This window comes from Macrobrachium nipponense, chromosome 1 (genome assembly GCF_015104395.2).
Source record: "Macrobrachium nipponense isolate FS-2020 chromosome 1, ASM1510439v2, whole genome shotgun sequence".
Classification (NCBI taxonomy): domain Eukaryota; kingdom Metazoa; phylum Arthropoda; class Malacostraca; order Decapoda; family Palaemonidae; genus Macrobrachium; species Macrobrachium nipponense.
In genome coordinates, this window is record NC_087200.1 from 147,459,551 (window position 1) to 147,484,668 (window position 25,118).

General features: G+C 46.6%; 1 protein-coding gene across 1 annotated transcript in view; it reads left to right on the plus strand.

Annotated features, from left to right (window-relative positions):
* Positions 1-3,858: 3,858 nt before the first annotated feature.
* The window catches only part of LOC135219734 (E3 ubiquitin-protein ligase Nedd-4-like), a 284,620-nt gene continuing 263,360 nt past the window's right edge, over positions 3,859-25,118 (plus strand). The window contains 1 exon segment of the mRNA XM_064256741.1: positions 3,859-4,050. Within this exon segment, the coding sequence (XP_064112811.1) occupies positions 3,994-4,050 (57 nt within the window). The 5' untranslated portion in view covers positions 3,859-3,993.

Sequence of the window (25,118 nt, forward strand, 5' to 3'; positions counted from 1 at the left end):
CTTTTCCAGCCCAATATATTGATGTTCTTTTCTACCGGTAATCTTTTTCCGTTGATGTTCCTGATGAGGAATAGTAGTATACCATTTAATGATTGATGTACGAGGAGTCATTTAATGATTGATGTACGAGGAGATTCTCGTTTTAATCCTATCGGTGTTGGTCACCCCCCCCCCCCCCCACCCCCCCCCCCCACCCCCCACCGAAAATGCTTCAGCATAGTCTAAAGTCTAATAAATCAAACCAAGGATGAACTGATATGAGACTATTCCTAATTTATTTTATGGTATAAATTTTAAAATCTACAACGGAAAGTCCTGAAACATTCGGGACACTTAAACCATAAATTTTGTAATCTACAAGGAAAGTCGGACAACATTCGACACTAAATTAGTAAATCATAATTGCCGCCAATCCCGTAGGGGGGTTTAATGCTCCCCACGTGGACCTCCTAATACTAAAGAGTTTGACTTAATAATAGAAAAATTGGATGATATATGTAGAAATCACAAGGACTGGACTATTCTCATATCTGGAGACTAACTTTCCTTTCGTAGACTTTTTTGGAAAGAACGAATAGGAGATTGTGGTTGTACTTATACATATAAAAAAAGAGAGTAATAGTAGTGCAGAAGATAAGAGGCAATTCGAAAAGCAATTAGATATGCTACTAGAATACAACATTCAACAAATAAATCACCTGCCAACAAGAAAGGAATACTTTAGACCTAGTATTTGTGAACGAGATGAATTATGTTAAAGAAATAATAGTTTATAATGCGGAGTATTTTCAGACCATAATGTCATAGAATTCACAGTTCCATTCCAAAGCAAGTGAAAACAGAGATAAGCAAGAAATGAAAAAAGTGGGAAGGGATATGGAAAATACAACTTCTACAGTAAAAAATATAAAATGGTCAGAAATAAATGAAGAATGAAACAAAGATTGGGATAACTTTTCGTAATGATGAAATAAGGGTAAATAGGAGATATTATATATTAGAGAAAATAGTGGATAAATATATACCGAAGAAGAAAAGTAAACATCAGCCATGCATACCAAGAGACAGAAGGACCTTGTTCCAGAAAATCAGAAAGTGGAAAAAAGGTCTTGCAAAAGAAAAAAATGCATGGAAAGTTTATAGAACTAAAAAGTAAGATAGGAAAATGCAGAACAAAACAAAGATTATACAATCAAAAGAAAATGAAAAACGGGACTTGGAAGAAAAAACCTAATAATATCAAGCAAAACCCCAAACTATTATACTCATACACGAAAAAGATGAATAAAAGAAGAATAGAAATAGACCCTCTAAGAATTGAAGGGAGATTAACGAATGAAAAAAGGAAATTTGCAACATATTGGCAGAGCGATATAAGAGAGAATTCACCCCTAGAATAGATATGAAGATAATGATATAGAAGTAAAGGGACGAAAATAGTGAATATTTAGCTGACATAGATATTAATGAAGCTGATATTGTGCCGGCTATTAACAAAATTAAAAATGGAGCTGCAGCAGGGCTGATGGAGTTCCTGCTATTTTGTTAAAGAAAGTAGTTCATTCTATCGCAAAGCCACTTGCAATATTATTAAGACAAAGTGTAGATACAGGCAAGATTTATGATGAGCACAAATTAGCATATATTACCCCTACTTTCAAAAGTGGATCAAGACTAGAGGCAAGTAATTATAGGCCTGTGAGTCTAACATCACATATTATGAAAGTGTATGAAAGGGTAACGAAGAAAAATATTATGAAACATTTAATAAAAAATAATTTGTTTAATATAGGACGACATGGTTTCGTACCCGGAAAAAGTACACAAACCCAACTGTTAGTCCACCGTGAGAACATATTCAAAAATATGAAAAGCGGAAATGAAACAGATGTGGTTTATCTAGACTTTGCAAAAGCTTTTGACAAGGTAGACCATAATATATTAGCGAAGAAAATTAGAAAACACAATATCGTAGATAAAGTAGGAAGATGGTTAAAAGAATTTTTACACAACAGAAAACAGATAGTTATTGCAAACGATGAGAAATTGGATGAAGCCAAGGTAATATACCGGTGTGTACCACAAGGTTACGGTGTTAGCTGCCAATATGGTTTTGTTATTATGATTGAAGAATATCGACCAGTAATGTTAAGGATTCGGTTAGTGAGTAGTTTTCGCCGATGGACACAATAATAAGTAGAGAAATTACTTGTGATGGGAAGATAGGAATACGCTCTACAAAAGAAGACCTTAAACAAACAGTATAATTGATTTGGGCAGAGGTAAATAGGATGGTATTTAACTCTGGTAAATTTGGAAATAAATAAAATTTATGGAGACTAGAGAAGGAAAACGCTATATGCATATATGGGACCTTAATAAATGAGGACAAATCGCTAAAATTAAGGAAGCAGTTAAACCGAACCTTAGGTGTGAATGATGAATAGGAACATGTTGATTGCAAATGATCAAATAGCAAAATTCTTTGTTAGGCAAAATGTAAAGCAAAAAATGGGAATTGTTGTTACGGCCACTTCAAAAACAAAGAAAAGCTGAACACATGATTATGCTTTATTAAACATATTTTGTTAGTAGGTCCACTTGAAATTTGCAATATGATATGGTAACCACACTATCAAAAAAAAAAGGATTATTGGCCACAAATAGAGAGTGTACAAAGGTCCCCTTTGCAAGGTTAGAATAGAAGAAGTTTAAGGGACCTTGGACTTACTGGAAAAGGACTACAATCCTTAAAATTATATAGTCTAGAAAGGAGAAAGCGAAAACCGCTACATGAAAATTTAATTTCCAGGGCATGGGAAACAGATAGAAGGAAATAAGCAGAAAAACATTCATGGGAACTAAAAAAATATCAGAAAAGAGCGAAGCAGAGGTAGATTAATAGTGCCCAAAAACTATACCAGGGAAAAAATAAGGGAAAGCACACAGGGGACATTAATCCACTAAACGCACCAGCATCGATTAATGCACGCATCTATTCAATGTGTTGCCAGCTCATCTGGGAGGAATATATCAGGGGGTGAGTCGGTAGCTGGTCTTAGATGTGGTTTAAGAAATAAGGCTCGACAAATATATAAACTGTGCATTCCGAGGACCATCCAAAGATTGGAAGATGCCAAAATTATATCCGGAAGATGTACTAGCCAGCTCTCTGGTAAGACATTAGAGGTGGGCCTCACACTGGGAAGGGAACTAGGGCAACCCGAACAAAATGTAAGGTCTGTAAGGTAAGGTCCTACAGACATTACTTCAGGGTCTTTGTGGCATATCCCTTCGGGCCGTACCTGTAACATCTTTCATTCCTTTAACTGTAGGTAGTACCTCCAAGGTTCCCTCCTATTACACCTATCAAACTTCCCTACTGTCAATTTCCGTTTTGGTGCTGAATGACCTCATTGGTCCCAGCGCTTGGCCTTGACCTAAATATCATTCTATCTATAAATGCCGTCAGTCCCAATAGAAAAAAATTTTGGCACAAATGAATTTCAGTAATTAATGCAAGAGGGAAAAGAACGAATAAATTCCAGTCGCGACTAAAATGACAGATGGTAGTTATCAACAAGGGTGAGGGGGGTGTGAGAAGGCGGACCTGGTGATTCCGTGGGAGATCCATCCCAAAAACTAACAGACTGAAGAGATTATTATTATTTTTTTATGAATTTAATGTGGAATGCAGTTCCCTCCCACGTTGATTTATTATCATCTAATCATTCCAGTACGGGACCCGGATGAGATTTCGGTTCTGGCAAATTTATCCGAAAAATAAAAGAAGAAGACCAAAGAGGTTCGAGCACGAGACAAGAGGCGAAGAGAATCGGACACCACAAGGGGTCGCATTCCCTTCGTCGCTGACGCCTGGTTCCGGCGTCTATTGTTTGGTGTCAAGTGATATTCGTAGTAGGATAAGGTTGAATAAGAAGAACCATTGATCATCTTGTGATTTTCCTTCCTATTTCGTAGCCGTATGGAGGAATGGCGGGTAGTGGGCAAGTGGTTGGCTACGTACCTCAAGCCAATTATGATGGACAGGTGAGATCTGGAGGCGGAGACGAAAGCCAGCCACCTTTTGAGTGGTGTTATTGCGGCCTCAGCACGAAGGCCCTTCTGACATTACTAGTACTAGCATTATTTTGGGGGCCGCCCCGAACGACCCTAACATTTCCAGGCGAAACATTCCTGCCTTTGGACCTGCCACTTTCTTACGGGGATGATTACATGCCATTTTGACCTGAGTAGTCCAGAAAAAACATCCTGGAATGATTCTCTGAATAGCAGTAGGAGGGGGCTGTGGATAGGAGTGTAGCTAGGCCTACTTTGGTATTTGTAGGTATAGGCCTAAGGTGGCCGAGGCTAGCCTGCTTGAAATTCTTTCTTTGGCAGGAAAATACTACTTTTGTTAATGTTACGTAAACAGTAATCGTGGGAGGCTCACTTGTCAAATGAAACATGTTAGGATAGGCTGGCTTATCTTATCTTGGTAGGTCTTATTCATTAATAATGTCCAGCATAGGCTAGTATCAATTTCAAAGAATTAGGCTAGGCCTATTTTGGCAGACAAAGAAAGGTTACCCGCAAACTATTAAATTGGTATGTAAATGAAACGTGGTTGGCTAGTTTTACTGATAGGCTAGCTTTTGAGGTTTTGGAAAGGCTGACTTAGGCTAGGCCTAGCCTACCTTTACCAAGGTAACATATTAGTAAAATGGTAATCTTACAGTTCAGGGGTACAAATGTGTTAAGTTTTTGTTCCTTCCTATTTAAAATTTTTGACGAATTGCAGAGATAGGGTAAACAACCGAGTGGAGTTCCTGGATCCGTCTTGCCTTCCAGAAAAAGTACTTTAAACACATCCTGACACTGGAGGTGGACACCAGTCACGAGTCATCAGTCATGAAAGCAACACCTCGAAACCTCTACTTTCCTCCCGAAAAAAAGTTTTCTCCTAAAGTACTAAATAATGTCATAATTTAAGATCTTAACCATAATTTAAGATCAACCAGGTTAATGAAAGTCTAGCCATGCACAGTGCAAACTTACCTCCATGATGCTTTCTAAATTTTTACTTGGAACACCTTAAGTGTAGAAGATTGACACCATCTTGTTGTTTGCGGAGTCAGTTGTGTCAATAAACTTTCCATTTCATGTGCTAAATCCGCACACCACTTGTACCCATAGACGCTAGAACACTTTCTTCACAACAATCTTAAATGATGACGACAATTGCCCCCGAGTCCAAGGAAACTCGCGATTTTTTGGGAGGAAAGAAGAAGTGTGTGCTAGATAATTTTGAAATAAATAGTTAAACATCAGTGTAAGGTTATGAATTTCATAAATGTATTATATATTCATAATAATTAATTTGAAAATATACCTATGTTGTTGAAAAAGATTCCCGACTCAAATATGAACGGTTTTGCTGTGAACAGTAGCTACCTACGGTGTTGTTCGCGCTCCCATTTTTTATCAGTTTTGCCAATAGGTATGTTTACCCTCCAAACTGGGTATAAAATACAAAACGTGGTAATAAGTGAAATCAGCGTATATGTTTGTGGTAGGGTAAACAACTGCAGTCGATCCTTTGTCATCGTTTGGCTCGACCTTATTCAGTCTATATTTAATTGTGAAACAAGAATACAATTACGTCTTCAAGCATACTATTCAAAAGATTGAAGTTTTGTCAACATAATGTGATATATGAAAGCGCCATACGAACTAAACAAGCATGTGAGCTTTTCGTAAAATATGTTTTCAAGGCAGTTTTGAAATCCAATATGGCGGCAACCTTGTGACTTGCAGTTCGTAACCACAGACAATCCACCATCTTTCCCAGCCTTCCCAGCACTCATTTGAACAATGTTAGCGTATATATGTAACGTTAATAGATGTTACTCAAGATTGCAGTTGTAATCAGCACAATAAAACAACATTTTGTTGCCTATATTAGTGAAAGTAGGAAACTTCTTATTCTTGGGGTCATGGTTTAAACTGAAATTCATTTTTACCTTGTAATCGGTGGTTTTATCCTTACTGCCATCACAACTGAAACTCCACAGTGCTTATTTGATTGTTATTATACACGTTTTGGTTTTAATTCACTCCAAGTTGGACTTTAACTATGTTGCTGTTCCTGGTTCCTAAGCGCTTACTCCACAAACACAGTTACGGGCAGTACACGAGTATGAGGTGCACAGCTTTATTCCCTTAATTGTTTACTTTACTCATTATTTAGTTTAACTTTACTTTGTTACTTCAAAATGTTTGTTTAATTCATGTCTTATTATCCCTTTTTTGCAACCAAATTACCCTGAAAAATTACAGATATTTCTAAAGTAGATACAATACAATGTTTCTAACCTTGTTGTACATCTGGCTGCCAAAAACCATCGCGGAACAGACGACGGATTAGTGGATTATAACCATTTTTTTTTCCTAGCACTTTTCAATGATTTAAGTCTATATAAGTATTTTGATTTTTTTTATAAGTGTATGCCAGAAATGAATGTAACCTTTAATGTTTGCATGCTAAGAATGGCAAAATCATCGTTGCCACATTAGTGGAGCTTCACACATATGCTGATGCATTATTATAAACTGTTTCCATGAATTCTAGTTGTCATAGTAATGCAATAATGATAAAATTACTTTAATATTCATGTATATATGTACTTCAAATACATAGGCTAATTCCACATTTTGTGTAAGTCTTATACCCAGTTTGGAGTGTGAACACATACCAATTGGCAACAGTGAATTCCATGTGAAATAAAATGCACGATGCGCAATGAAATGTTAAATTATAATTCAAGCAACATATCATTATGAATCTATTCATAAATTCTCATATATATACACAGGGAGTCCCCTGGTTACAACGGGGGTTCCATTCTTGAGACGCGTTTTAACCCAAAAATCGTCGTAAGCCGGAACATCATATAAAAAATCCTAAGAAAACCTTAGCTTTAATTCTTTGGAAGCATTTAAAACTATGTAAACTGCATTCTTATTGCATTTTTCATCAAAAAAAACCTTCAAATATTGATTATTTTGCATTTTTGGAGTCATATTTCTTCTGCCAGATCAGCATTGGAGGCGTCGTAACCCTGGAACATGCGTCGTAAACCTGGAAATAATTTCTGATGAATGTAATTGAAAAGCGCCTTAACGTCGTAACCTGAACCCGTACTATATATGGTTTTAGGACAGTTGCGCACCGGACGTTTGCGTCCCGGACAGTTGCGTACCTGGACATTTGCGTCTGGGACATTTGCGTAACTCCAGTATTATTTTGACATTGCCTTATTCTCTCTCTCTCTCTCTCTCTCTCTCTCTCTCTCTCTCTCTCTCTCTCTCTCATTCTAAACAAGCTGAAAGGTAGTTACCATAAATAATAATAATAATAACAACAATCTTTCCTAAAGCAAAAGGGTTGTTACCATTAATTAAACACAAGAGTTGCTTGGTAAATAAGCTGAAAGATAGGTACCATAAAAAAGGCAATTCCAGTTCTCCCCAGCGGTGTGTACCACAAACATCCATTGTAATTAGGTTTTCATACATTATTTCTGATTTCGGAAATCATGGCTAAGTTCTGGAAATCTAACACTGGTGGAAAAATATTTGTCCAAGGGTACACAGCATCAGGGGGATGGCTACTTCAGCTTTTTAAGGAATTTTTCAGTGTCTGCAATCTTAGAGGCGGCTACTTGAAAGTCAGTATCAGTTATCAACACTTTCTACCTTGTGGATATCCAGTTTCACATAAGTGACTTACCAAACAATTACATTAGCTGTACGCTTTCTTACCTGGCAGTCAAAAATTCAAATTCCTGGCGGCGGTAGCAGCGCTGCCATTGTTTGTGTAGGTGATGCAGATCCCGCCCACTTTCGGGAATACCTGGTACTGCTGAGCTTTAGACTTCAATTCGTTTTCTGCCGGTCAAGGGGTAACACCGGTGGTTTGTTGTTGCAGTTAACTTTCGTCGCCATTGTGGATTTTTTCTTTTTGGTGATGTACAATTTCTTGGTTGGCTTTTTTGCTTCATCAGTTAGCTGCCTAGTTATTAACAAGTTATTACGAAGATGTCTGATGCTAGTTCTTCTGTTAGGTTTTGCAGCAGTGGCTGCAAAACTTGATTAGCTAAACTATGTTACGATCCGCACTCTAAATGTGTTAAATGTAGGGGTCAGTGCTGTAGCAAGGAATTAACTTGTGATGAGTGCCGTAGTTTAGATGAGCAAGGTTGGAAGACTTTTCAAGCTCATTTGGATAAGATGGACAAAGATAGGAAAAGGAAAGCAGCTCTTAGAGCGGGTAGTAAAACTAGAGTAGAGACAACTCCCGTGACTTTAGAGGCAAACAAACCATCACTATCTTCTCCACTTTTATCGAATATTTCACTTATTGATAGTCCTCCAACTTCAGTACCAATTACTCCAGACCAGGTATCCCATGTTTCCGATCCCAACACCATTTCCTTGTTAAGAGTCCAAGATGGACAAGAAATTTTAGTTCTTGGCAAAATCTGTTATGGATTTGGGTATGTCGTTTCGTGCGTTCGTAGGTAAGTCAAGTGAAAAGGCCAGTGTTAGGCCAAGTGTTAGTGTCGTGTCCGAGGAGGCTTCTGTCTGTTTCCCCTTTTCTCCTAGACGAAGGTCCCTGTCCCACTTCCCAGCTCCCGGGAGAAGACATACCGGAGGTCGAAGGGAGACTGGGGGAGTTTGCCCACAGTCAGTCGCCGACTCTGTCAACATAGTTGACTTGCGAGTGCCCAGGAAACACCGCTGGAAAGGAGTAGATATCAGTGACGCGCAGTTGTCGTCCGACTCGGAATTGCAGTCGCCTGTGTCGAGGTGAAAAGTGTGGAGTGACTTAGTGTCACGTCCTTTAGAGAGACATGCCCAGCGTACGAGAGGGATGTTATCGCCTGTTAAGAAATCCAAGGAGCACTGGAGTCCACAACTTTCCTGCAGTTTCGCGCCGGACTAGTTTTAACGGGAAGATCGTCAGTCCTCTTCGGATAGCGTAACTTCGGACGGAGTCAGACGCTCACGTGCATTACAGCGCTCGCGCGCTTGCAAAACTGACTCGCCTCGTTGTGTATCGATAGGAGTTTTGACTCGTTCGCCTCATTCGTCTCGAGCTGTTTCGACTCGTTCACCTCATTCACCTCGAGCTGCTTCAACTCGTTTGCCTCATACATCTCGTGTTGTTTCGACTCCCAGTCGTTCGTTTTCAAAGAAGAACCATACGAGAGCCACGACTTTGTCTTCGCCTAAGGATGATGCGAAGGCCAAACCCTTTAAACATCAACTTCAAGAATTGATGGTCTTTTTGAAGAAGACAATGAGCCAGACGGAAGAGGAAGACGGGGTATCGGCCGTCCTGTCAGAAGAGGAAAGTCAAGACCAGGATTCGAAGCCCTCTTCTGCTTATTCTAGTCTGTTAAGGTTTCTTTGAACCGGTCGTGAGCTTCGTACAAAGGAGTTCGGTAGTTAACTGCTTGTCCGACAGTCAGCGCACCGCACGACTGGGAGGTGAAAAACCACTTTGCTTTCGGCCGCACTGGGTGACAGACATGTTCCCCACTTCTCTCTGCCTGCTATCGTCGCATGCTTCATACCTTTAAACTTTGGTTTGCCTTCTATTTCTAGTGTGCTTGTGTGAAAATCCAGTAAGTACTTGTGATTTTTGTAATTATTCTGTCATTCTGGATTCTCGTGAGCTGGAGAGTTCCACACGCCCCCCCAGCAGCCGCAGACTGTGCCCTGGTGTGGAGGGCCGTAAGTTGGGGCCTTCCGCTCCTTTATCTAGGTAGATCCTCATGATTTATGTGCTCAGGTCGGGCGCGCGAATGCTCTTGCACTGAGCCTTGTGATTTGTGTTGTTTGTGGTCGAAGGAGCAGTGGGCGCGATACAAGGGGAGGAAGAAACAACGTAAGCCTGCCAGGGAGTCATTGGAGGGTTCTCCGGCTACTCCCCTGGTCACGGACATGTCGTCCTCTTTCCTCCCTCCGTCTTAGCTCCCACGTATGGCTCATTCCCCTTTGGGTGGGGGGTTTCTCGCTCCTTCTCTTCGCCCAATTGGTTGAGCGTGGAGGAGGGGGCGAGATACCCTGACATCCAGTTGCACTTGGGGTCTTCCGTTCACTCGGGGTGGGACTTGTTCCTCCCCCCCCCCCCCCCCCCCCCCCCCCGCCCCCCCCCCCCCCCCCCGGGGGGCAAGGGAAACTCTCCCCCCCTGGGGGGGCAAGGGGAAACCCCCCCCCCCCCCTACTTACCCGACCTTTGCCTTCTCAGGTGTGCCTGCCGCGGGTGACGACTTCGGTCAGGTTTGGTTCTCGCTGGGACTCCAGGGGACACCGAGTGTTCGCGGGCTGTTGTATCACCTGGCGAGTGGCTCCAGACCGGTAACCCACGGTCTGGTAACCACCACCACTGTGTCGACTCCGGGTGTATGCCGCCCCTCCTCATCTGGTCTATACTCAACACGTGACCATGGTAACTACTCCGGCTGCTGTACAGGCGCCACTACCAGGCGTACCGAGGGAGGGTCATGACAATGCCGCTTGGGTTCGCCGCTCTCGCCTCAGCCCCTGACTTCCGGTGACCCAAGAGCTCGCCCCTAGATCTGCCGCCAGTGCCCAGGATGTCACCAGCCGCTGCCCCGCTTCCTGCCGCACCTGCTGTTCCTGCTGTCCCTGGACCAACCCTTGCTGATGTCGATCCTGCCCGTGGTGTTGCTGCTCCAGCCGCAGGTCCTTCCGGACAGGTGCAGCCAGGCCGTGTTGCTTCGGCAACTGCCCCGGCTCCTTCCTGGATGGAGGACCTGACGACTGTCCTGAGGAAGCTGACGAAGAAGAGGAAGAGGAGGAAGGTGTGTCGTCGTCGTCTTCATCGTCTTCTTCGTCGTCGTCTGCTGCCACCTTTACCCCTTTGACTTCCAAGGCTTCACAGCCGAGGTAGAAGGCCGCCTCCTCCCCCCATAAAAAGTCTTCTTCGGGAACTTCTAAGGGCCTGTCTCACTCCGGTGTGACGGGGGGGTCTTCCGTTGGTCCTCCGGCTCCTTCTGGAGCGGGGTCCGTCTCTCCTTCCGCAGAAGGAGCGGGGTCCGTCTCTCCTTCCGCAAGGAAGAAGACGGGGACCAGAGGGGTACCGTCTATCACTGGTAATCCTCACCTGGTGCTAGGGGCTCTGCATTTACATCAGGTTCCGTCTTGGCCTTTCATTCACGAAAGGTACCGGTACCATGCAGCCAAGGCTCAGGCTTCCGAGTTCGCTTGGCGCCAGGACCGAGGCACGGAGCGGAAGACTGGTGAGAGCCGCTCAGGTGACTCCTGCCAGACTAGCGATCGCTCTCGTGGCGATCTGCTGGTACCCAGGGTTGACGCGATGGTCCCGCCGGTCCCAGCGGCACGACGCGCCGTGAGGACAGGCCCGGCTTCCACTGCGACAGCGGACTCTGCCGGTCCCCTGACCGCCGCTCCCACCAGGACTGGACGGATAGGGGGACCGGCAGCAGCTCTTCTGACGCTCGGGGCTGGAGCCGCTGTTCTTGGTCCAGCCGCTCTCCCCCGGAGAGCTGCGCGACCAGGCCTGCAGCTCATCGCCATTGCGGGTTGGCGATCGCCTGCAGCCCCCCAAGCACACCGGTCCTGCCGATGTGCGAGGGGGGAGCATCAGGTCTTCCTCTCCGATCCCTTCAACTTCCTCGGGTTACACCGGGAAGAGCAAGGCGAACCGGAGTGATCGCGCTCCCCACGGTCCCACCACGATGCCCTACGAACCTGGCATGGTCTTAGGACCGACCAGATTGTACGCACAAATGGCCGGAGGAGACCGGGAGGGGTCTGTTGCGGTTCCTCTTTCTGAAGGAGGAGGATCTCAGGAGGTGTTCTTGCTGGAGAGACTTGAATGTCCGTGTCCGCAAGACGCAGTCACTCCCAAGATCCAGAGGTTGTTCTCTGAGGTTATTGCGCTGATTCGTCAGCACAACGACCTCGGGGAAGGATCGTGGCTCCCGACTGCTGAGCCTACATCCAGGCTCGAGTCGTTCTGGAGTCCTAAGAAGGAACCCATGACGACGGTGGGTCTGCCGCGATCTGCTTTGGCTGACTTGGTGCTGGGCCAGGTGGACGCTCTTGTCTCCGGACAGGAGGGATCACTACGGTCTGGCAGGTCATCCAAGCTACTTCCCCCGCCTCTACTGCGACAGAGGAGATTCTACAGGCCATCGGAGGACCCTCAGCTCCTCGAGTTCTGCCGCAATCTGGGGATCGTGGTAAACTTCGAGAAGTCAGATCTCGAGCCCAAGCAGAGGATGAAGTACCTGGGTATGCTGATCGATACGGTAGCAGGGCGAGTCTTCCCCGCAGACTCGCGGATCAGTAGATTCAGGGAGGCAGCCGACCAGTTCCTGTCTCGGCAGGAACAGCCAGCTCAGCAGTGGCAGGTCGTGATCGGCCACCTGTCGTCACTTGAGAAGTTAGTCCCTCACGGGCGTCTTCACCTGCGATCTCTCCAGTGGAGGCTAAAGGAGAGTTGGTCACAGGCAAGAGACCCACTGTACTTCCCCGTGTCTCTCACGGAGGAGGTGAGGCAGGAACTAGCCTGGTAGCTAGATGACAGGAACCTCGTAAGAGGAGTGCCTCTCCGCATCCCCCCTCCCCGGAGATGTTGCTGTTTTCAGACGCGTCAACCGAGGGATGGGGCACACACCTGGAGGAGTTGCTGACTGCAGGCGTGTGGGATCATCACGACAAGCACCTTCACATCAATGTACTGGAGCTCAAGGCAGCGTTTCTCGCTCTCCAAGTGTTCCAGGACCGTCTGATGGGACACTCAGTGGTGTTGATGTGCGACAACACCACGGTAGTGGCATACTTCAATAAACAGGGGGGCCTAGTGTCCCTCCCATTGCACCAGTTGACGTTGCAGCTGCACAAGTGGGTGGTGGCTCACTGAGTAGAGCTGTCAGCACGCTACATTCCAGGCAAGAGGAATGTTGTAGCAGAACAAGCTCAGCCGTCGGGATCAGGTGATAGGGACCGAATGGTCCCTACACCCAGATGTGGCGGAAAGGCTCTTCAACCTGTGGGGGCGTCCAGTCGTAGATCTCCCTTCTGATGAGGAGCTCCGAGAGGTCTTGCCCACCCAGGGAACTCAGGGCCCCGGGGTGGGATGTGACTCTTGTCCTTAGGAGTCTGACTCAAAGTACCTTCGAGCCACTCCGAGAGTTGTCAGACAGGGATCTGACCCTCAAGACCCTCTTCTTGCTGGCCCTGGCATCAGCGAAGAGAGTAGGGGAACTTCATGGTCTATCCTTCAACGTCAAGCATTCCAGGGGATGGGGTTCTGTGACGCTCTATTTCGTCCCGAACTTTGTGGCGAAGACTCAGAATTCTTCGGTCCCTGACAACTGGTTCGAGTCATTCACAATCCCCTCCCTAAAGGACTTCACCGACAACGATGCGGATGAGATGCTGCTTTGTCCCGTGAGGGCGCTACGGCGCTACCTGAAGAGAACTCGGCACCTCAGGTCTGAGTGTTGACGCCTCTTCGTTAGCACCGGGGTGACCAAGAAAGAAGTATCCAAGAACACTTTCTTTCTGGCTGCGTGAGGTGATCAGGAGGGCGTATGAAGCTGATGGTAGCAACAACATCCGTACCCTTCGTCCGAGAGCCCACGAAGTCAGAGGTATTGGTCCTTCCCTTGTGTTCCGCAAGAACTTCTCCGTGGTGCAGGTCCTGAAGGCGGGGGTCTGGGCCAACCAGACCACATTCACCTCCTTCTACCTTCAGGATATTGCCCACAGGTCCTTGGACACTTTTTCCTTGGGACCCGTGGTGGCTGCTCAACAGGTTGTGTAGCTTACTCAGCATTGACCGGACAGAATAGCATCGCATCCTTGTGTGACTGCATGAATGGATGAGTGAATGAGTGTGAGTGGCTTCTCTTCCTCATCTTTTTCTCCCCCTCTACCTGTGGGCAGAGGGATGCGGTCGTCACCACGCTGGAACAGGAGGCCGATAGAGGTAAGCTACCCGACCGAGCTCCATTCTATCCCTTTCATTAGGGATAGGAGCATTTATCCACCACTCCCTCCAACAAGGGGGGGAGTGGAAGCCAACAAGAGACAAACCCATGACTTCATATTGGCTCTTGCAATTGGAACACGTTCTTGCTTGCTAGTTTTAAGAGGTATGCTGGCCTCCCTCTTATAACTTGGGTCCAGAAGTCTGACCATTGATCCTGCGGTACATACCCCGATCATTGGGCAGAGGTTAGGATCCCTCCCTCTGCTCTTACGACCTGGGAGGGAACCAAGATTGGACGAACACCAGTCTGTTTATTGACTCAGATTCCACCCACCAAGAAGTGAGTCTTCCTATTGTTAAAGGACCGGTGGTTTGTATTACGTATCGGAACAAATATAAATTTGTTAAAAATTGTATTTTTCCTAACTATACAAACCTGAGGTCCTTTACACATAGTCCCACCTCATGCCACCCCTCACTCTCTTTTTTCCTAGGCCTAAAGCAAAGTGATTCTTCACCTCCCAGTCGCGCGACCGGTTCCAGCTGCCGCAAGTTACATTCCTATTGTTAAAGGACCTCGTTTGTATAGATAGGAAAAATACAACTTTTGACAAATTGTTATTTTACAGACTTATCCGGACTTTTTTGAACCAGCTTCACCTTCACCTCTGTTGATGTTTGTGAAGGATAGGAGATCAGCGCCTTTGGGGTTACCGAAACCAGTTCTTTCACCAGTTCTTTCTCAGTCCTCGAAGAAAGCACTGAAGGAAGTAGAAGAGTGGCTTGCTAAGAAGAGGGAGTCAGGCAAGGCTTCGTTCGCCTTTCCTCCGTCGAAGCTGCAGAATAAAACCTACAGTTCCTTCTTTGGGAGTTTCTGCCTCCTCCCAAGGAGACTTCTCCGATCTTGTGGACTCCCACAGAAGAGCAGTGTTCTTGGCTGCGAAAGTGTTATTCTCTTCACCCGAGTTAGATCACCTGGTGAAGAACTTAAACAAGTTGATCGAAGTCTTCAGTTTTCTGGATTGGACTATTGCAGCGTTAGCCAGGAAAATTGAAGATTGCCAGTCTCTAGATGAGGATATTTCTGCTGACTGGCTCAATGTGTTGTCCTGAGCGGACAGGGCAGTGAGAGACGGATCGGGAATTGGCCGCCCTATTCACTATGGGAGTACTAAAGAAGAGAGAACGGTGGTGCTCCTTCACATCTCGAGGAGTAACCACGAACCAAAAATCGGCTTTGTTGTTCTCCCCCCTGAGTAAATCTCACCTGTTTCCAGAAGAAACCATCAAGCATGTGCTGTCGGACCTCGAGAAAAAGTCTACCAATGATCTTATTAATAAACATTACCTTAATATAATTTATCTAGCCCTAAATCCCCAAAAACCGCACCAAAATTTTCCACATTGGCAACCCTGTTACCTCCTATTCTGTCCGCCCGTTGGCAACACTGTCGTTGACAGGTACAAAAACCTTCCCTCAAATCAGTTGTTAACGAGCGCCCGTGTTGTTTACATCACGGCCGCTCTTTATAAATTTCCTTAAACATTTTTGTGCCTTTAAAGCTTTCATTATTTGTTAAATGAGACTTTATGTGAATTACCACTCACGCATTACATCACAAAATAGTGAATTAATTTTGATTTCTGTTGTGGTTCTTATCTTAAATTACGAACTTTTGCGCGACCCGGAACTACTGACTTGTCCAATTCTACAATGGATTGCCAAGAAATTACGATGCTTCCTTCTGCCAGCAACATCAGGAACTGCCCGGTTTGTGGGACAAGGATGAGTAGCAGGGAGTATGAACCCCATGACATTTGTAGCTCTTGTCGTGGACAGGTTTGTGACTTGACTTCTCGTTGTGACGTATGTAAGCCCTGGTCTGACGAGGATATGACTGCTTATATGAAACGCCAAACAATCTTGCAGCGTAAAAAGATCGGTTAAGGAGAAAAAGTAATCAATTGCTAGAACTGTATCTAACGAATTCTTTGACTTGGGCGCTCATGGTTCTGGCTCTTCGGTTTCGGTATCGTACGACTCCGATTCCGAATTAATTGATGCTTTGCCCCCTGTACAACCGGTAATTAGTGAAGTTATTTCTGATGTAGATTCAAAGATTTTGGCAATGGAAACTACCTGGAAACAGAATTTTAAGAAATTACAGCTTAGTCTAGATAGAGATATTTCAGCTAAGTTTAACAATCTGTCAGAGAATTTTCAAGAAGCCTTTACTAGAATGTCTAACACACTTTTAGATTCATTTTCAGCTCCTCGTCAGATACCTGTCGACAGCACCATGGGTAACAGTGCGACAGATACCCGGCTTGTGAACCCCGTCGTGGCGAAGGCCTAGGGGGGATCCGGTCCGGGCAGGTGCCTAACGAATCTTTACCCGTAACAGTGCCAAAGGGCGCTTATTTAGGAGAAGGGGGGAGGGATATTAGTGTCAGACCTAAGATAGCTAGTCGTCAGGATTTTACTTCAGGGGAAGTTTCTAAGTTAGGATCTGACGATGATGATGATGATGACGCGGATTCGTGTGATATTGATGTTTCCTCGAATGGATGTCATGATGTAGAATTCAAGAAACTTTTTGATTTAATTTTGAGTTTTCTTCCTCAGGCGAGGCCTAAAGAGCAGAAGCAGCCTCCGCCTCGTTGTATTACAGAAGGGATTTTTTCTTGACGGTCTTCCCGGTCACGGGAATTTTTACGTTTTCCCTTTGCCCAGAGGTTCGCGAGAGTGAGGACGGACGTTGCCGCTAAACTTTCGAAGGTGATCGGGGAAGGGAAGAGGAAGCTCTCTTCTCTTCTACGACACCGGAGAGGAGTTTACCAGGTGGCGGATGATTCTTCATTCTCTCGACCCCCCAAGCCAAATCCTGATTTTGTCCGACTTTCAAGTCAACCCTTGCCTTCTAAGGCTTCGGTCTCTGTCTCAATTGAAGATTTTATTGCTATGGAGTCTGTTATGAGCTCCTTACAAGAAGCTCAATCCTTCAATATGTGGGTCCTCAGAGGGCTTTTAATGTATATCAAGGACTCCGGGTTTGTTCCTCCTGATGCTCCTCTTTTTGAGAAATTCTGCTCATCCATTTCAATCGCTTCTGTACATCAGAACGAGCTTGCTGCTTCAATGCAGGCCTTTCTTGTTTCTCTAAGGCGTAACCTGTATTTGTCGCAGTTACCCTCCTGTGTCGGAGATTCAGAGAAACCCGTCTGTTGTCCTCTCTCCTTTTGGCGATTTCCTTTTCGATATTTCTGTGCTTTCTGAGGTTTTGAAGGAACATCAAGGTGATGCCTCTTCCCAAGCTCACTGGGCCTTATCAAGAGCTTTTTCCTTTGGTCTTCCTCCCGTTCCTTCAAGGAGTAAGCGTAAGTTTAGGACCAGATCTTGGCGTGGCTCTAAGGGCAGAGAAAGAGCTCAACCTCCAGGAGGACCTTCTTCTTCTTCTTCTTCTTCCTTGTCTCTGCGTAAGAATTTTCGGAAGTAGGAGTCATCACCTCGCCTGGAGACCGCAGTAGGAGCTTGTCTCTCCGCCATTGGTCAGCTTGGCAGGGGAGAGCGGTGGATGCTTGGGTGGTGAAGGTCCTGAAGGAAGGTTACGAGATCCCTTTTGTTTCCAGACCTCTACTTTCCAATCGTCCTCCTCGAGTTCATCAGTTATTCCCCTCACTCAATCAGGGGTCAAGCCTTGGAGAAGGAGCTTTCGGCCCTCTTGGAGAAGGATGCCATAGAGCGAGCTCCTCCTTCTCCCGGGTTTTACTCTCGGATGTTTGTAGTTCTAAAGGCCTCGGTGCCTAGGCGCCCCATCATAGATCTTTCGGTTTTGAACAAGTTCATTCTAAAGTCCAAGTTCAGGATGGAGACGGTCCAGACTGTTCTTTCATCTGTCAGGAGGGGGGACTGGATGATTTCCATCGATCTGCAGGATGCTTATCTGCAAATCCCCATCCATCCAAGAAGCAGACCTTACCTTCGGTTTTTCTCGGACTCGGGAGTTTTCCAGTTCAAGACCCTTTGTTTCGGCCTCACCACTGCTCCACAGGTCTTTTCTCGGGTGATGGCTCCTGTTTCAGCTATTCTGCATCAGTTAAATGTAAGGATTGCTTCGGTATCTGGACGATTGGCTAGTCCAAGGCCGAATCTCTAAGAGAAATGTCTCCGGTCGAGGGAGATAGTTCTGTCTCTTTGTGTCGAGTTGGGCATTCGTGTCAACTTCGACAAGTCCAATCTAATCCCTTGCCAGATCATGACTTATCTGGGGATTGTTTTGAATTCCCAGATTTTGAGGGCTTCTCCCGCTCAGAAACGGATAGACAAGCTTCTGAGTCTGATCGAAGAATTTTTGTCCTCCGTAATGCAGCCAGTTTCTCTTTGGAGGTCTCTCCTGGGCCATTTGTCATCCCTCATCCAACTGGTTCCCGGAGGTCGTCTCAGAATGAGGTCCCTTCAGTCGACACTTCGCCAGTCATGGGATTTCGTGTCCGAGGACACGATAGTCGCCTCTTCTCCACAATGTCGGAAGGATCTCCGTTGGTGGAATGCAAGTTCACGCCTCAAGTCAGGGACATCTCTTCTTTCGGTTCCTCCGGACCTAATGTTTTGGTCAGACGCCTCGGATCAAGGTTGGGGCGCACACCTGGGCTCCGAAGCCGCTTCGGGCCTTTGGTTAGAGGAGGAGAGGATCATGTCAATAAATTGGAGGAACTGAGGGCATTGTACCTAGGCCTTCTTTCATTTCAGGAACAACTGTTGGAGTCGGTTGTCGCGATCTTTGTCGACAACACCACAGCAGTCTCGTACTTGAGAAACCAAGGCGGCACACAGTCGGATCTTCTCACTCAAGAAGCCCGATCAATCCTGGGTTGGGCAGAAGACAGGGGGATTACGTTGGTCCCTCAGTTTATCCTGGGCCATCACAACGTCTTAGCAGACGCCTTGTCGAGACCGAACGAAGTTCAAGGGTCGGAGTGGACACTTTGCCAGGAAGTCTTCGACAGCCTCAGGAAGAAATGGCCTGTCACAGTCGATCTGTTTGCCACCCCACTGAATTTTCGGTGCTCCAGATATTCTTCGCCCCTTACCAGACTCCTCAGAGTGCCGGGACAGACTCTCTTTTGCAGGACTGGAGGGACTTCAAGCCTATGCTTTTCCTCCGTTCTCTCTGGTGAGGTCAGTCCTCAACAAACAAAAGTGAGGGCAACCAAGCGTCTGGATCTCACCTTGATCGCCCCCTTCTGGCCACAGGAAGTGAGTGGTTTCCCGACCTTCTGGAAGCACTGGTGGAACCCCCCATTCGCCTGCCAGAGAGACCAGATCTTCTCAAACAACCCCATTTTCATCGGTTCCATCAGAGGCTCCACATGCTTCATCTTCATGCCTGGAGACTGTCAGGAGTTTCTCCAAGCACGAAGGGTTCTCCTCCAGAGTGGCGCGACAGTTGGCTTTTGCCAGACGGCAATCAACCAGAGTAAATTATCAGGCTAAATGGTCGGTTTACAGACGTTGGTGTAAGTCTCAAGGACATTCAATTTCTAGACCTTCCTTACCGAAAGTAGCGGAGTTTTTAGTTCATTTACATCATGACAGGGCCCTGTCACCTTCGTGCATTAAGGGTTATAGGTCTATGCTTTCCTATGTTTTTAAGGCAAGGCTCCCCTGAGATCTCTTCATCTTATGTCATTAGAGATTTACTTTGATCTTTTTCCCTATCTCGACCCAGGCCGCAGTGTTCGCCTCCGACATGGGACGTTAACAAAGTCCTTCAAGCCTTAAAGTTCCCTCCGTTTGAGCCTCTGAATTCTGCCAAATTTAGGGACCTCTCTTCTAAGACACTCTTCCTTGTCTCACTGGCTACAGCCAAGAGGGTGGGTGAACTGCAAGCACTCTCTTTTCTGGTTGCCAGATCTGGACAAGACATGATTTTGTCATACCTTCCTGAATTTGTCGCAAAGACTGAATCGTCTGATAATCCCATTCCCAGGTCTTTCGTACTGAAGTCGCTGGTCGACTTTGTTGGTAATTTAAATGAGGAATTAGTTCTTTGCCCCTGTTAGGGCGCTCTCATGTTATTTACGCCGCACGAAGGACATTCAGGGTCGTCCCCGTCATCTGTTTGTTTCACCCCGAAATGTCAAAAGACCTATTTCAAAGAATGGTGTATCCTTTTTTCTCAGAGATCTGATCGTTAAAACTGGTGGTTCGGCTGCTGGGGAAGAACAGATGCCGAGAGCACACAGTATTAGAGCAGTTGCTACATCAGTAGCTTTTATGAAGAACGTCTCAGTCGCCAAGGTGCTTGAGGCGGTGACTTGGCGTTCTAATTCTGTTTTTGCCTCTTTTTACTTGAGGGATATTTCTCTAGTTCTAGGCGACCTTCGTTCTTTGGGCCCGTTGGTGATGGCAGGACAGGTCGTCAGACAGGAGAATTAGGTAGTCTTCCTGTTTTACGTTTGGTTGCTACCTGTATATTATTCATTAATTTTTGTTCTGTTGTATATATTTTTTGTTTTTGTATTATAACCCATGGCAGTTTTTGACGTAGTTATAATGGGAATTAGGCAGTTTGGTATTTAGGTGTTGTTGATGACAAGGACTGACTGCTTGGCAACTCATGCTGCTTCCATTGTCAGTGTGAAATGGTTCCAGCCACTGGGTTGTCGGCACTGGCGACTACGCTTCTCCCAGAGTCGATGCTGACCTAGGACTAGCCACTGGTTCGCTTGTCCTGACGACTCCTGCTTCTTCCCACTGTCCTGGACAGGGAATTAGTCGATGGATCATCTGCTGTCATCTGGTGACTCGCTCCACCATCTACTTTTTGTCTCACCTGTTTTCTCGGAGTCAGACACTCGTGTGAGATCAGGCGGACATTTAGTAGCCCTGAGTTTCTTGTTGACGAAGTTGGTTGCGTTGATACACCCCCGATGATCGTGTAACATGAGACCAGGTTGGACTGTCAGGCATTCGTCCTTTGGGACTGAATTGTCTTTTTGCTCCGCGCTCCTTTCTCTTGGCACCAGAAAGCTCGAGTAGGAGTTGTCATGAGCCGATTCGTTGCTGGCGACGTCGGATTGCGTTGATACACCCCCAAGGTTTGCTTAGCTTTGAATCGCCCAGACAGTCCAGACACTCATCCTTTAGGGAAAGAATAGTGCTTGATAGTCTTCAGGGTGCAGCCTTGCTGTCCGCAATTCGTCTGACTGGTCAACTGGTCGGTCACCTGACTTTAGTACAGACGGACTGACTATGCACTTACTCCTTGTCCTGTGCTACCGCAGTTTGGTGGCATTATGGTAGGAGACTTTGAGTTGTAGGTATCTTAGACCTTGGGTTGAGTTTTGACTGCCTATGATATATATTTCTTTGTTTTCTCCTATTCTGTCCGAAGGGAAATTGTATTCAGATTCCCTCCTCCTTTTCAATGTGGTTAATCGGGCTAGATAAATTATATTAAGGTAATGTTTTTATTAATATGGAATTTTTATTCTAAAATTAATTTTGTTTATGCCACTTACCTGACAGATATATATATAGCTGTATTTTCTGACGTCCGACAGAAATTTCAAAACTCGCGGCACACGCAGTGGGCGGCCAGGTGGTAGTACCCATTCCCGCCGCTGGGAGGCGGATATCAGGAACCATTCCCATTTTCTATTCATATTTTTTTTCTGTCGCCGGTCGGTAAACAACTGTTTACAGACCTCTGCTCAGGATTTTTTGGAATTTGACTCGCTTTTAAGTATCTGATTGATTTTTTTGGTATTGAATTGGATTGTTGAATTGGCATGCGCGATAGTGGACCGTTTTTTGATTTTGGATTGACTTTTCTATATAAGATATGTCTGGATCAAGTGCTGGAGTTTCAGTGTGTGTGAGGGCTGATTGTAAGGTGAGGCTACCGAAAGCATCGGTAGACCCCCAACACAGTATGTATGAGTTGTAGGGGGCTTAATTGTTTGATTGATAATCGGTGCAATGAATGTGAGAAATTGACCGATGATGATTGGAGAGTATATGAGTCCTATCGCCTTAAATTGGAGCGCGATAGGATCAGGAGGTCTTCCTCCAGGAGTGGTTCTACCAAAGGTAAGGCTAACATCTCTCCTACATTAACACCTGTAGTGTTTACAACCCCTAAACCTGTGTTGCCTTCGGGCTCTGATTCTGTGTCGGGAGAAGCGAATGCTCTCTCTCTGATTTTGGAGTCTCTTCGCACTCTGGAGACCAAAGTGAAAGCCTTAGAAACTGGCTCGGTGCAAGTGTGTGATCGTGCCCCAGTGTTGTGGAGGGGGCGTCAGATCGGCCCCATAATGCCTCTAGGCCTAGACCTCTATCAGACTCCCAAGACCCAGGGAGTAGGTATGTCAAAGCCGCAAGAGGGTTACGGGGGCTTCCCACCGATCTGGCGTCCCTTCGGCAGGCCTTGTAGCAAAGTCCCAGGCTGCCAAGGAGCGCGCACGAGCGCAGCGTCCTGAAAGAGTGCTTTTCGTCCTCCGAAGCGTCCTCGCGCAAGGGGTGGAGCGCTCGGAGAGACTCTCGTCCCTTGAAAAGGACGTTTCGTGCGGAGGAACGCTTCACGTCCTCTTTCGCCACTTTCCGTCGGAGGACGCTTATATGACGCTTTTCCGCCTCAGAAAAGAGGTAAAATCTCCTCCGATGAGGACGCTGGGTTGCGTGCACAGGTGCGTATACCTGAGAAGCAGGTAGCTGTACCTGTGAGAAGGAAGGAGGCGTCCCCTCGCCCCTCGTCTTCTCACAGGATCAGTCCTGCTTCCTCTGTTCATTCTTCCCCGACGAAGAACATTCTTTTGTCCCTTCAGGACCAGCTATCCTCGCTTATGGCTCAGAGGGACTCGCCCAGCAGCAGTCGAGCCTAAGCGGAGGAAGGACCTTAGACTGCCTGTCAAGAGGACTAAGCAGTCTCCTTCTCCTTCACCTACTTCGTCTCGTTCGCCGATCGCTTCTCCTTCGGCGATTCGCCGATCTCGTTCGTCCTCTAAAAAGGACGTTACGTCAGGACCGCTTTTGAGGAGGACGCTCTGTACGACGTTCGACAGGACGCTCGTCAGGACGCTAGGCAGGACGCTAGGCGGGACGCTTGGCAGGACGTTCGGCAGGACGCTCGTCAGGACGCTCGTCAGGACGCTTGTCAGGACGCTTGGCAGGACGCTAGGCAGGACGTTCGTCAGGACGCTCGCCAGGACGCTAGACAGGACGCTCGGCAGGCGCCAGGCACGCGGCGGCGTGGCAGGAAGCTCGCCAGGACGTTCAGGGCGCTTTTTCAAAGACGTTTTTGGGGATTCCGACCAAGAAGTCGTACCCCCAGACGCTAGTTTACGCGCACAGGCACGTATTCCAGCGAAAAGGTCTTCCCTTTCGTTTGAGAAACGTAAGGACGCTTCTCTGGCAAGTGAGACTGCCGCGGATGGCGCTAAGGACGCTCGTCCTCGTCAGGACGCTCTACCTTCATTGAGTAGTAAGCGTCATAGAGAAGACAGCCGAAATAAGGCTGCCTCTAGCAAGGATAGGGGTCCTTTGATCAAGCCAAGACCCGACATTAGGACGCCCTCTCAGGACAGACTGACGGTCTCCTCTTCCGTTTAGAGAAGAAGGAGAGCTAAGTAGTTCGGCTGAATCGGTTGAAGAGGAACCTTCTGCGGCCCCGTCAATCTCGGACTATAAAGTCCTCGTGCGACTCTTGCGTTCTTCTTTTGAAGACAAGTTTCAGCCCGCAGCTCCCAAGTCTCCTCCTTTGCAGTTTTCTTCATCTAAAACTGGAAAAACCCCGGAGTTTGTAGAGATGAAACTTCTCTCTCCACGAAACGTGCCTTTAAGAAACTCCAAGATTGGATGGTACGAAGGAGAGATCAAGGCAAGACGACCTTCGCCTTGCCTCCAGCTAGACTTAGCGGAAAAGGGGGCATTTGGTATAGAACCAAAGATGAAGTAGGAGTTCGTATCCCTTCTTCGGCTCAAGGAGATTTCTCCAGCCTAGTGGATTTGCAGAGGAGGTCGCTTTTACCCTCTGCTAAAGTAACCTGGACCTCTTCGGAGACTGACCATCATTTGAAGGGTCTGCTCAGGACGCTGGAAGTGTTCAACTTCCTTGACTGGTGTTTGGGAGTTCTGGATCTGCAAGCGAGAAGCCCAGAATCTCTCAGTCTGGGGGAGCTGTCCAGCGTGTTAGCATGTATGGACAAAGCCGTCAGGGATGGTTCGGAGGAGATCGTATCTCATTTTGGAACGGCTTTATTAAAAAAGAGAGCTTTGCTGTGCAACTTCACAGCTCGTTCGGTGACTCCAGCTCAGAAAGCGGATTTGCTGTTTTCGCCTCTTTCGAACCATCTCTTCCCCAAACTTTAGTAAAGGACCTGACGAACAGTTTGCAAGAGAAGGCAACTCAGGACCTTTTGGCCCAGTCTACAAGACGGTCAGCCGTACCTTCAACCTCTTCAGCTGCGGTTCGACCGCCGAAGAAAGTTAAGCCCTTTCGTGGGGCTCCCCCTCGAGAGCAGCTCCTCGAGGGAGAGTTTTCACGAGGAAGAGCTTCCTTTAAGCCAAAGCTTCCAAGTGAGAAGCATGTCCTTCAGACACCAGTCGGAGCCAGACTGAAGTTTTTTGCGGGAGCGTGGAGAGAGAGAGACACGGACTCTTGGTCCCTCAAGATCGTGGAGCAGGGGTACAAGATCCCCTTTTTAGATCTTCCTCCTCTTTCTACAACTCCCAGAGACCTTTCTCCATCCTATCAGGGAGAAAAGAAGAAAGTATTGTTCGATCTCCTTCAGCAGATGATCGACAAAAGAGCGGTGGAACAAGTCGCGAACCTGGGGTCTCCAGGTTTTTACAACAGAATCTTCCTAGTACCGAAGCAGTCGTCAGGTTGGCGTCCAGTTCTAGATGTAAGCAGGCTCAATCTTTTCGTGGAAAAGACCAAATTCACGATGGAGACGCCTCATTCTGTTCTGGGAGCCTTGAGACCGGGCGACTGGATGGTGTCCTTAGACTTGCAGGACGCGTACTTTCACATCCCAATCCACCCTCTTTCAAGAAAGT